General features: G+C 44.8%; 1 protein-coding gene across 1 annotated transcript in view; it reads right to left on the minus strand.

Annotated features, from left to right (window-relative positions):
* The window catches only part of Clnk (cytokine dependent hematopoietic cell linker), a 222,377-nt gene that overhangs the window by 85,060 nt on the left and 124,561 nt on the right, over positions 1-12,756 (minus strand). Inside the window, exon 3 of the mRNA XM_059275808.1 lies at positions 5,275-5,346. Coding sequence (XP_059131791.1) covers positions 5,275-5,346 — 72 coding nt within the window. The remainder of the gene's footprint in view (positions 1-5,274; positions 5,347-12,756) is intronic.

Raw genomic sequence — 12,756 nt, forward strand, 5'->3', positions numbered from 1 at the left:
AGTAGAGAACCGGCAGGGTTCAGTTATCAGGCTGGTGTGACTAGAGAACCGTGGGGCTAAGGTTTGGACACACAGAGTGCTCAGCGGATAGAGAACCGACAGGGTTCAGTTATCAGGCTGGTGTGACTAGAGAACTGTGGGGCTAAGGTTTGGACACACAGAATGCTCAGTGGGTAGAGAACCGGCAGGGTTCAGTTATCAGGCTGGTGTGACTAGAGGTACAGCAGAGAGTTTGGTATGGCAAGGATGTGCAGAGCTGTGTCTCAGGGAGGTATCACAGGAACACACAGGATTGGTGTTATCACAGGGACCAACTGGAGTTTCCAGCAGTGTGGGGAAAAGAGCATAATGGATGGATGTGAGTGTCTTCCTTATTTCCCAAGTGACCACAAAATCTCCTCTGTTGCCCGGACAAATATCTTACACTTATTTGATTGAATTCAACCATACAACTGGAATAGAGCTCATCTTGAATTATCAGACTAACTACAGTGGCCCCTAAAAGGAGATGGATGCTTCATATGGTGCCTGGAGCTTGGCTTGTATCACAAACATGTTGGTGAATGAGCAGGAGGGAGTAGATGGGTGGGAGAATGTATGTGACATGCACATGCTCAGGGAGGCATGGATCCTTAGCATCCCATGAGGATGTAGTCCTAGAGATGCTTTGCAGGCCATGTCCTATCCCAACAAGGCCAATAGACTATCCAAACATAGGAAGACTCTTCTTTACAAAAATCCTCTGAATCCTCTTGGAAGGGAGGAGGTCTACATTTTCACTGGAGTAGAGACTGGGGAGGGCCTTCCATCCCATGGTACTTGGAAGCTGATGAAATTCATTCAAGGTGAAATCATCTCAGCTTCCTATTTAGTAAGTGAACAAATGGGTCTGTTGTGTCTTAAAGACTTCCCTGGTGAGTTTCCAGACTGTTTTTCTTTTATACATAACAACTGTAAGTATCTGTGGCTATTAGATACAGTCACACACTCGACACTACTCAAGTCCAGTGGATGCTTGCGTACTCTGAGAGCGTGTTGGATGTTCAGCGAAAGTTTTGCTTGTGAGATGTCTTGGAAGCTTACCCTATCTTCTGTACAATGGAGTGGAGGCAGTAAGTGACCCCTGGGATCTCTCAGTGCTATGAGGTCCTGGAGCAGCTAGCTATGTAGCACAAGAGAAAACCAGAGCCTGGGAGAGCAGACAGACAATAGTGCTAGCCAGCTCCTGTTTTTACATGGTCTCAGGGGCCCAGCAGAGGGCGTCCTAGTGTATAGAATAGAAGAAGCTCCTGACTCATAAAGGTGAGGACTGCCCCTTCAGGGCATTGAGAAGTAAGTCACAGCCATCTGTACGTGTCACCTGGAGAGCTATTGCTACAGGTTTGGGATAGGAAAGGGGGATTCCTTTGTGGAAAATGAAGACAGGGATTAGAGTGCTGGGTCTGCTACTTGCTGGAGTCTGGATTTGGCTAGACCTTTGGTTGATCAACAGATCCTATGTCCCTGGGCCCCCACAGGGTCTGCTTATCTTCTGTCATGCACATGGCTTACTGCTTTACAAGAGTGATATGTTTGTGTTTTTGCTCCCCAACCTTCCCACCCCATCACAGATTGAGCATTCCAATGGCTAGAGCTGTTTGTTCTTCTTTTTACAATCCCCAGGGCTCAATGCAGAGACCTTAAAGACCATGTAAAGGGTTAGAAATGATTATAGTAGGAAAGACTCTCACATCACGGTCCTTCATCACACTCCATCCTGTATTTGGGATAATCCTCCTTCCATCCATTGGATGCCATTCAGCCAGAATGGAAGAGCAGGGATGAGACCAGAAGCCTATCACTCCAGTTCTAAGGTTTGAGCTTTCAGAAGCGAAACTTCTGACTGATGTTCTTAAGTCTGAGTGAGCATCTGAAAATCATGGGAGGGCTAATTTTAACACAGGTGACTGCCTCTCAAGTCTTGTACCTCTCACAGGTTCTTGGGGTCTGGGAACCTGCCTTTCTGAGTTCGTAGGGATGCTAAGATTGCCTGTGCCAGGCCCAGCCTCCAGATATCATTGCAGGAGATAGCACCCTTATCCTGGATGTGGTGTGATAACTAGGAGTGCAATGCCCATGTTCTTCCTTGATGGGGAATTCTCAGCAGGAAGAGATTTAGTGATGCTTAGGAACAGAAAAACAAACACACATGCCACTTGGTGTCTGCAGGGCATTGGTTTCAGCCCCTTACCTTCATGAGTCCCAAAATCTAATAGGGTACTCAAATCTCCTTTAACAAATACTTTCATATTTGTGTCAAACCTGTGTATTACTCCTGTGGACTTTAAATCTGTCTTGATTACTTATAATAACTAATACAATATAGATATGAAGCAAACAGCTGCTGTGGATATCACTCTGTATAAATAAAATGCTGATTGGCCAGTAGCTAGGCAGGAAGTATAGACGGGACAAGCAGAGAAGAGAATTCTGGGAAACAGAAAGGCTGAGTCAGGAGACGCTGCCAGACACCACCATGACAAGCAACATGTAAAGATATCGGTAAGCCACAAGCCATGTGGCAACTTATAGATTAATAGAAATGGGTTAATTTAAGATAGAAGAACTAGATAGCTAGAAGCCTGCCACGGCCATACAGTTCATAAGCAATAGAAGTCTCTGTGTGTTTACATGGTTGGGTCTGAGCGGCTTTGGGACTGGCGGGTGAGAGAGATTTGTCCTGACCGTGGGCCAGGCAGACCAGGAAAACTTCAGCTACAAACAGCTGATAGCATGACTTAGGGAATAAGAACAAGAAAACTCTGCACATGCTCAGTGCAGAATGTTTCTGACCTATGGCTGGTTGAACCCATAGATGGGAGCCACAGATAGAGGAGACCAACTGTGTGGTGATCATTAGAGTCTAGGGTAACAGTGGATTTGAAGTTCAATTCTGATTCAAATCTAGCTATCCTGACTTACTATTTCTGTGATGATGACCACAGTGGACCACCTCCTTAGACTTTTTTTTAAATAATAAATCTTTAGTCCTATAATAAACTTATTATAGGACTATTTATTATAGGACTAAAGATAACTGTTTCAGATCAAACTTGTGAATGTTGTATTTACACACTCCTCTTGGGGTATGTGGTGCATGCTAGTGCCCAATACTGACTGAGTGTGGCACTCACCAGTGTTTCTGCTTCTATGTTCACAGGAAATTGCACACAAGAGAAATGGTTGCTGGCAATGTAGCCGGGCAAATACCTTGAAAGGCTGCAGGACTCTGTTATCTTAGTATTGTAGGCAGATTATGAACGTGGGAATGGTTTGCGTAGCCTGGGTTATACCATTCATGTGTGCCCTAGCATTAAGCTTGGCAATGCACCTTATCAAGAACTTGGTGGATGCTTGAGATGGAGAGTTAATACCCATGCTTAACGATGTGAAAGCAGCAAGAGGTGAGCACCGTTGCTGTTTTCTATCTCATTAATAAAGATGGCTCTGCAGTTTATCATGTTACAACTAGCTGGATAGCTCCAGGTTTTTTTTTTTTTTTTTTTTTTTTTTAAGTCTTCTCACTCTTGAATGGGAGACTGAGGATATGATTGGCAGAGTTCAGAGCTTCTTAATAAGCTCTTAAGGTGCAACCTAGCATATATTAAGTACTCAATAATTATTTATTGAGAATCTACTATGGTCCAGGAATGGCACAGAGACCATTGATTCACTCTCCAAATATCACACTGTCTTGAGTGCAGGAGATTCAGCTATAAAGAAGAACCAACTTTTCTCGAATAACATTTCTAAAGTCCACAGCTGGAGAGAGCTGCTGGAAGCCATACTATCAGTTAGCAGGTTGGCTGAGATTTCAGCTCAGGCCCGGAGGACTTGATATGTACGGTGACGCTGCCCATCGGCAGCTTCCCCCTCCTCCATTGCTCAATGCCAGTGATTGTCGTTTTATGGGAAATGAACACATTGGTTTAACAGATACTAAAGTAAGAGAGTGGACCGAAATATGTCATTTTCAGACATTTTAATTTGATTTATATATCTCAAAAACTAATTTATATTCATATAATGCTTTCATTATAAAATATGCAGTGGTACAGAGATTTGTGTGAATATGGGAATTTAAAAAAATTGGTTTATAAATGGCCTGGAACAGGTTGCAGAAGCATCATCAGTTGCTCTTTTTTAATATATCTTGAGCATGCTATGACACATCCTGAAATAATTTGCTTCTGAAAAAAAAAGAAAAAAAAAAACAACAACACCACTTTCCTCTCTGTCTTTCCCCAAAAAATGTAACTGTAAATATTACTTTGATGTATGTAATTGCTTCAACCTTCTCTCTTGGAAGGAAGGCTTCTAACCCTTCCATTTCTCATCTCTTGCTTTTGTCAAGAAATAAGAAAAACAGACTTAAAATGCATTATTCAAATGTGCGTAATGTAAACATTAAAGAAGTCTGAGTGCAGCTACAAATTTCCCTTTTCTTACAATGTTTGTGAAAAATAACTTGTCTATTCTGTCTCGAGGGCATTTGTTGGCTGTGCAGAGGGAATTCACTTGCTCCAGCGTGCCTTAGGATCTCAGAGCTACGACAGAGTGGCACATGGTAGGGCCTGGAGAATACATGGAGAAGATTAACGTGATCTAGGTGAGGGTGTCAGCACCTGATAGATAAGGAGGCCTTGGGTACTGCTGGGAAAAGAGACCACCTCCGGAGCACTTGGGTGAATCACATGTCCCAAGCACCAGGTTTCAGTTTAGCGTCTAAAACCCATTATCCCAGTGTGTGGACTGTAGAAGAGGCCCTGGCCAACATAGCTGTGGAGACCAGGGCCCCATCAGCCAAGGTGTGGTCATACACTAGCTGTCTGGCCAACCCACCTCAAGTCCTTTCTTCACTTCTGTGAAATAATCCAATGAGAATAACATTGTTTTTGTGTGTATGAGTCTGTGTGTATGTGTATGTGACTCTCTGTGTGTGAGTCTCTCTCTGTGTATGTGTGTGTCTGCATGAGTCTGTGCATATTTGAGTCTCTCTGTATGTGAATGTGTGAGTCTGTGTGTGAATTTCTCTCTCTCTGTGTGAGTCTATGTGTGTGTGAGTTTCTCTTTGTGTGATGCTATGCATGAATGTGTGTGTCTGTATGTTATTACGTGTGTGTGTGTGTGTGTGTGTGTGTGTGTGTCTATTTCTGTGTATGTGTGATAGTCAGTTTATCTGTCATGGAATTAAAACTTTCACTCCTCTAGTAATAAATAAGTAAACATTCTGACCTATTTTTCAGCAGAGAGAAGTTCTGGAATCTCAAATCACCAAATCCTTCTTTTGTTGTCCTTTTGTTGCCCCTGGGATGAGAGAAAATAGATTATATCTGGGAAACAGGAAGAGCTGGAGGAAAAAATTAATGAAGTGCATTCATTCATAGAAACAGCCCCCCCCCCACTCCCCCCAGTCGGATTTGAGTAATTAATGCCTCATACATCTCTCTAACATTCTCTTTGCATTTCCACTGGGGCTAAAAACACATTTAAAGAAATTTTATTACTTAAAACTGTTTTAGAGGGCAGGATTTGGGATGGAGGAAGTGCCCAGGTCAAGGTGGAGATGAGGCTGTCTCTCCCACATCGATGTCACAATCACAGTTGTCTTCTTCAAGCCCCATGAGTTTCTCTGCTCACCTAGAAAGAGAAGAGCATGGACCTTGGCTGTGAGATTGACAGAAGGCTGTTAAGCGACTGTGGGGACAGTGACTTCAGCCAGGCACATGTCTAGCTGCTCTACTGTGTCAGCTGAATTTGAGAAAAGTCCAGAAAACATCAGCCCACATAGCAAGGCAGACTATTTAGCAAGCACAGCTCCGATCCAAGTAATGTTTAGGCACTCTGTTACGGTATTTTCCACAAAGAGATTAAATGATTTTAAATTGAGTTAATTTGTTAAAATTCATTAAATACATTTACTATCATAAGCCTTCATTGTTATGCATCTTTAGCTCATCTAATTAGTTCGGTTCAGCATACTCTCTTTTCTTTGCAGACATTCCCTAGGCTTTATCAAATGCTTCCGGGGATTTTTTTTTTCCCTTGCACAATTGCTCGATGACAACTAGTTAGCTAATCTAACTTCACAACCCTCCTCTTCTGTCTGCCCGGGCTAACTTGTCTCTTGGCCCTTGAACACCTTCTACTCCCTGCCACAAAGCCCTTTCTGAGATGTGCCTTGTCTTCTCTCTTCAGCCTCTGCTTCCACACCAATTCCAATCTGCTTCTGTCAAGCACCCCATCCTCACCCTGACCTTGCAGGCTTCCTCCTTTGTGACTCCTGGCTGAGTTTTTATTTCACATTTCTATTTACTTATTTGTTTACTCTCTCTCTCTCTCTGTGTGTGAGTGTGTGTGTGTGTGTGTGTGTGTGTGTGTGAGAGAGAGAGAGAGAGAGAGAGAGAGAGAGAGAGAGAAGGAGGGAGGGAGGGAGGGAGGGAGGAAGGGAGAGGGAGAGGGAGAGGGAGAGGGAGAGGGAGAGGGAGATAGATGGTGTTTGCCAATACATGCACATGCATAGGCCAGACGTGGACATCAGTGTCTTTATTTACTGTGTTCATGTGCTTATCACACACATAGCATGTGGGTTGAGGTCGGAGGACAACTTCAGGGAATTAATTTTTCTCCTTCTACCACGTGGCTTCTGGGGAGGTCAGTTTTGGCATCAAACACCTACACCTGCTAAGCTACCTGGCCAGTTCTACCAATCTCTTTTGTGGGGGCGGGGCAGGATCTCTCACTACATGTGAAGCCCATCATTTCAGCTATACTGGTTGGCCAATGAGCTTCAGCTATCCATCTTTTTCTGCTCCTCCCAGTGATGAGGTCATGAGTGTGTGAAGCCATTCCCTGCTCTGACATGGCTTCTGGGATTCCAAATTCAGGTCCTCAATCTTTATAGCAAACAGTTCATGCACTGAGCCATTTCCCCAGCCCCTTACTTTTGTGTTGATGTATAGTTTGACAGAACCACCGAGGCTCCATCTCCACCACTGCAGAGACTTGAAGATCTCTCTTCCTGGGCCTGGGTTTATGCCTGACCTACAGTGGGCCTATGTGGGCATGTGGGAGTGCACACTGGACTTTGGGCCTCTAGGACAGACCTCAGGATCACCTGAGGTTCCCTCCCCACCTGGCATTTCGTGTGTAGACCACAGGATACAACATGATAAGTACATTGTGAAGGGAAGGGATTGTCACTGTGGAACTTGATCCTCTAGTTCATGATTTCAACTACCAGTTCCGATTCTTTTCCATTTATCTAAAAATGACTGTATGATTGCATTATCCCTTGTATCTTTTTATTTCATTATTATTTTTCCTCTTGAGTAAAACTGATTCATAAATGTAATCCACACATTGATGTTTCTTCTAAGTTCCGGACATGAATGGACAACTGTTTTCTAGATCTTTCTGTTGGTATCCTCTGACACATCCAGGCCTTCATTCTTGGGAGACTTCACTGTGCATAACTTAACTTCACTGTGCGTAAATGATCATCCTGGGCACTGAGCATGCGTGTTCCCTCTCCTCACTGTCCTCTCACAGGCTGAGAGTGGAGAGTGGGTTCTAGGCGAGCAAGCTGGCTGGTGGCAGAGCAGGTGCTACAGGTCCAGTGGTTAGCCCACCCCATCTCTTGCCCAGGTGTCAGGTTGCTGCTGAGGAGGCCAGGGTGAGCAGGCCAGTGGAGGAGGCCGAAAGCTGAGAGTGTACAGGCAAGGGGCTGAGGGAAGGAGAGTGGAGGATGGGGAGGAGGAGCTTTTTGGAAGGGAGTGTTACTCAAGGCAGAGAGTAACAAGCTTGAAAAACAAATGGCTGCTAGCTGCCTGCTTGGCACGCAGTTGAAGTCTGTTTTTAAAATGCTCTCAGAGAGCAGGGGTCATTAACAGGCTTCCTTCCTGGCATGCCCCTCTCTGCCTTCAATCACTCCCTAGAGCTCAGGTTTTAGACATGCACACCAAACAACACCAACCGAAACAAAACAGCTGTAAAAAGAATGTCTCAGATAGCCCAGAAAAATGTTATCACAGGATTTCCAACGTGTTTGTTTTGCATTCAGTGGAAATCTGACCTTGGACAGGCATGGGCACTGAAATTGTGGATGCTGGTGCTGTTTACAATAGTCGTAAGAGCAGATGTGTATCCCGTTAAAGACACAGTCATTTGGGCCCAGCTGAACTCCACAGGAGTCACCCAGTGCACCCCACCTAAGTAGTAAAATAAATCACCACTGCATTCTTAAGCTGCTGGTCACTGTCTCTTTAAGCATTCCCCAGGGAAGGAACCCAGACTAAGTTGTTACACACAGGACTCTGCATGCTCCAGAAAAGCTGGAGGTGCCACAGGTTTAAAAAAAAAAACCAAAAAACAGACACAGAGTCAGGGGATTAATCAATGAATTTCATGGCAATCACCTCCTACTCTGTGGAGACATACATAACTCCCTCCCTCCCCAGCTCAGCTTCCCTTCTGGCTATCCCCTCCTCAGTCCAGATTCAACACTTTCTGCATAGGCTACCTCTGATTTCCTCTTTCCCCTAGAGCCTTCCTCCTGCATCATTGTACATTAGGGTCCATCTCATACTCAGTTACCACCTGTGGTAATTTCAATAAGAATGGCCCTCACAGACACACACATTCGAATGCTTAGTCACCAGGGAGTGGAACTCTTTGAAAGGATTAGAAGGATTTAGAAGGCGTGGCCTTGTTGGAGTAGGTGTGGCCTTGTTGGAGGAAGTCTATCACTGGGGTGGGTGGGTTTTCAGTTTTCAATAGCCTATACCAGACCCAGTCTCTCTCTGCCTACTTGTTCTTTCTCTCACTACCAGGATCATTCCTTCACTTGACATTAGAGCCTACTTCTGCAGGATTCTGGCATATACTGAAGACTGGGTTAGACATTCAGCTTCATGGACTGAACAACTACTGGATTCTTTTGTTGATAGACGACAGCCATTGTTGGACCAGCTGGGCCACAACCTGTAAATCATTCTAATAAATTCCCCCTCTCTCTCTCTCTAGATATCCATTCTATCAGTTCTGTTCTTCCAGAGAACTCTGACAAATGCACCACCTTTCTTTACGCTGCTTTCTTTCCTTACAGTCCCGCCCTATGCAGGTACCCACTGCTGTCAGATGACCCCGGCAGGAGCCAGTTCTGTATAGTGGACTCAGGAGGTGCCAACCGTGGCATGGCAAACACCGCAATGCCCATGTTCTTGGGGTCTGGGTGTGTGAGTGGAGAAAGGGGTATCTGACGGTGTAATTAAACTAACTGTAGACTAAAGGTGAAATTTCCCCCATCAGCTCAAGTGTCTGGATGCTTGGAACCCAACTGGCAGTAGTGAGAGGGCATCTGAGCCCCAGCTGGAAGAAGGGGTTCATAGCAGACAGGTCGAGGTTACTCAGGCTCTTCCCAGTCATTACCTCCTCTCTGCTTCCTAATGCACTAGCTCCCCGACTCCCCTGCTACCATGCCATCTCTGTCAGGTGGGCTTTTCCTTTAAACTCCAAGAAGTTGGTTTGCCACTTTGAGGTGAAAGTTACCCTTTGCATTAACATAATAGACTCTCAGCCAGGTATGAAGTGTGGGTATCAGTTACGCAGATATGAGGCCACACCCCATCTCTTACACAGTTCATTTAGCTATATGGTTGTTTCTATTTGTATTTCTTGTTTTTTTTTAACTTTGTCATTATTTTTTAAAGAAAAGGATATATAACCTTTTAACTTTAGACCAAGAAATATCGAAGAAAGAGAAGACCTTTTGCCAGTGTCGGCTTTTCCTAGCGTGTCATAGAATTATTTTTATCTTCCAGCCTTTCCTCTTCTTGGGGCTGTGCCCTGGAAGGTCTTCCCATGGGAATCTGGCTTTCCTCAAATGCAGGGGCTATTTCCTTGTTAGCCAGCTAATTGCCCAATATTTTTGCAGGTAAACTGAATTCTGTATTCCATTGCATCTTTTACAGCAGCAATTGTGGCCTTGTCAGCTGATGTTATACCCATGCTAAAGCTTATGCCCTTGTCCTCAACTTTGGGCTTTTCCCCCAGTGTCTGCTGAATGGCTTCAGCTGTTCCAGCAAAACTCTGTACAGCTTCAGCAGACCAGGACACACCTTTCCATGTCATGATGTATCCAGTAATTCTTTGTCACCACTCTTGGGGAGTATAAGACACTTATCCCTCATGATAATTTAAAATATGCTGGCACTATTATGTTGGTTGTTAACTGTGTGCATGAAATGACAGCTTTGGTATGCACTGTGCTTGGTAGAAATCAAAGTCTTTCTTTCCATGTTTACAAATACCCGCTGTTGAGCCCAAGCTTCTGATACAAAAATCTTCATCAATGGCCCGTGTATTCAAGCATGGAGGAAGACATTTTCCCATGAGCAGCAATGCCTCTTGGGATCTCAGCTGGAGTCCCACCTAGCCAGTATAATATCGTATTCACTCATGCAAGGCTCCCAGAACTTCAGCCTTCACCTGGCCACCTGTCACTCTAACTTCGTCCTACAATCCCACCACCAGGCTTTCTTAGTCTACTCATGAAGTTTCCTTCTTTCCCACACAATCCATGATGTGGAGGGAAGGCCACATGGAGCAACCAGGAAAGGACTGGCCAGTGTCAGCCTCATTCAGAAAGCATTCCCAAGCAGAAAAGCTGTGGCTTTCTTCCACCCAGAGAGTAGAATAGCAAAATGGCGGAGCCAAACAAACCAGTTAGCCATCACCCCACACCACTGCTAAGATGCTGTCATTTGCAGGGCAGGGACTGTGAAATGAAAAAGGACATGCAGTGTGGCTCCTTTTAACCACTCGTTGCACTTCCCACCACGCACACCTGGGACTGAACACGGACTAGTCAGGACTGCCTTCATGGCATGCTTGGGAAACACACACACAGTGGCTCACCCTAACAAAATGAGGACTCACCAAGATGGAGTCCTCTTACAGCCCGTTGTCATATGTAGGCAATCTTCACTGTCATTACAGTGTACTGAGCAGCACTGTACGATTTCTTACTCTGGTCTTTCACCACCTAACAAAATACCCCACTTCCCAGGGGCCTTTCTATTCCCTGGGGAAGTCCATGAGATTTTCTTTCTTGGAATTCCCTAAGGGGTTTCCCCTTCTTTAGGCAATGTGTCAAGTCTCTTGTTGAAATTGGCTATGGACTGCATACACCCAGACAAAAATTCTCTGAACTCGAGTGTTTAAAGCTATCTTTTCAGGAAAGCTTCTAGAATCTTTTCAAAGGCAATTGTAATCCAGCTTTTCAATATGATACGCACGAAAGCCAGCTCATTGGGCCAATGACCTTTTATTTTATTTATTTTTCCTTTTAAAATGAGGTCTTTCTATGTAGCCTTGGCTGTCCTGAAATTTGCTATGTAGATCAGGCTGGCCTGGGACTCAGAGAGATCCATCCACGTTTGCTGGAATTAAAAGTGTATGGCCCTATTGGACATCATAAACTCAAACTTCCTAGCTCAGAGCATAACTCTGCTGTAAGGAAGCATGTGGTTTCTAAAAAGACACAGTGACCCTCTGGGTCCCTGTGAAAGATTCCTAAAAGCTCCTTCCTTTTCATCACCCAATCATCAAGCAATGTCTCCTCTCTTCCTTCCATGAACCCTGCCACCAGACCACTGGGGAGGCAGAGCGGAGCTTCTTCTTGGCTTCTGGCCTCTTTTGATCATTGACTGCGTGATAACGCTTTATCTTTCTGCAGAACTCAGCACCAGCTTCTGCTCTTGTCAGACAGGGAGTCCTTCCTGGATATCATTGTTGTCAAGATTTTTCCACTGCTGTTTGTGAGCTTTAGTGAGCTCACATCACATTTTGTTTCCTTCTTAGAAATTGCATCCTGTACTAGTCGTTGATGGCTACCAGAGGGCATGATGGTGATCAGAGAGTACAGAGATGCAGTCAGCTGCTCAGGTTTTCTCCTTTGAGGCTATGGTCAGTGTGTGAGCTGGAGCTGGATTCTCATTGGAAAGCTCATCTGGGAAGATTTTGCTTCTCCTCACATCTGATGCTTGATAAAATGTAGTTTCTTGCTACTTGATAGACTAAGGGCCTCATTTCCTTACCAGATGTTGGTTGGAGGTTGCCTGATGGGTGGCACACCACAACTCCACAAAGTAGGAATTTCTGTGCATGAGACTATTTTATATCCTACCTTATACATCCCTTTATCTGACTCCATGTTTGTAGCCTTGAAAATATCTTTTGTAATTAGTGGGTACATGTATGTAAGGTGCTTCCCTCAGTTCGGTGAGCTGTTTTAGTAGGTTAATTGAACCCAGAGAAGGTATCATGGGATCCCCAATTTATAGTTGGTCACAACCTGAAGCGTGGTACTATCATGTGAAGGGAGGCAGTCTTCTGAGACTGAGTCCTCAATCTACTAGGCCAGATGCTTCCTCCAGATGGCCAGGTCAGAATCAAACCTGGGGCACAGCTGCAGGCACAGCTTCGGGCAAAGCTGGAGTTGCTGGAGAACTGAACTGACGACATGTTGTGCGTAGAAACAGCACCTCACACTTGGGGGAGTCACATGCATTGTGCTGAACACAGTGCGTGAAGAAGCGAGAGAGCACTCATCAGCCTTGCTCACACCTGACGGCAGGGATTGAGCAGAGAGAGTAAGTTTCATGATGTGGAGACACATAGGGGAGTTTTAGTCCATCTGTTCCACATGGTGCTTAC

The sequence above is a fragment of the Peromyscus eremicus genome, chromosome 10 (assembly GCF_949786415.1).
Source record: "Peromyscus eremicus chromosome 10, PerEre_H2_v1, whole genome shotgun sequence".
Lineage (NCBI taxonomy): Eukaryota > Metazoa > Chordata > Mammalia > Rodentia > Cricetidae > Peromyscus > Peromyscus eremicus.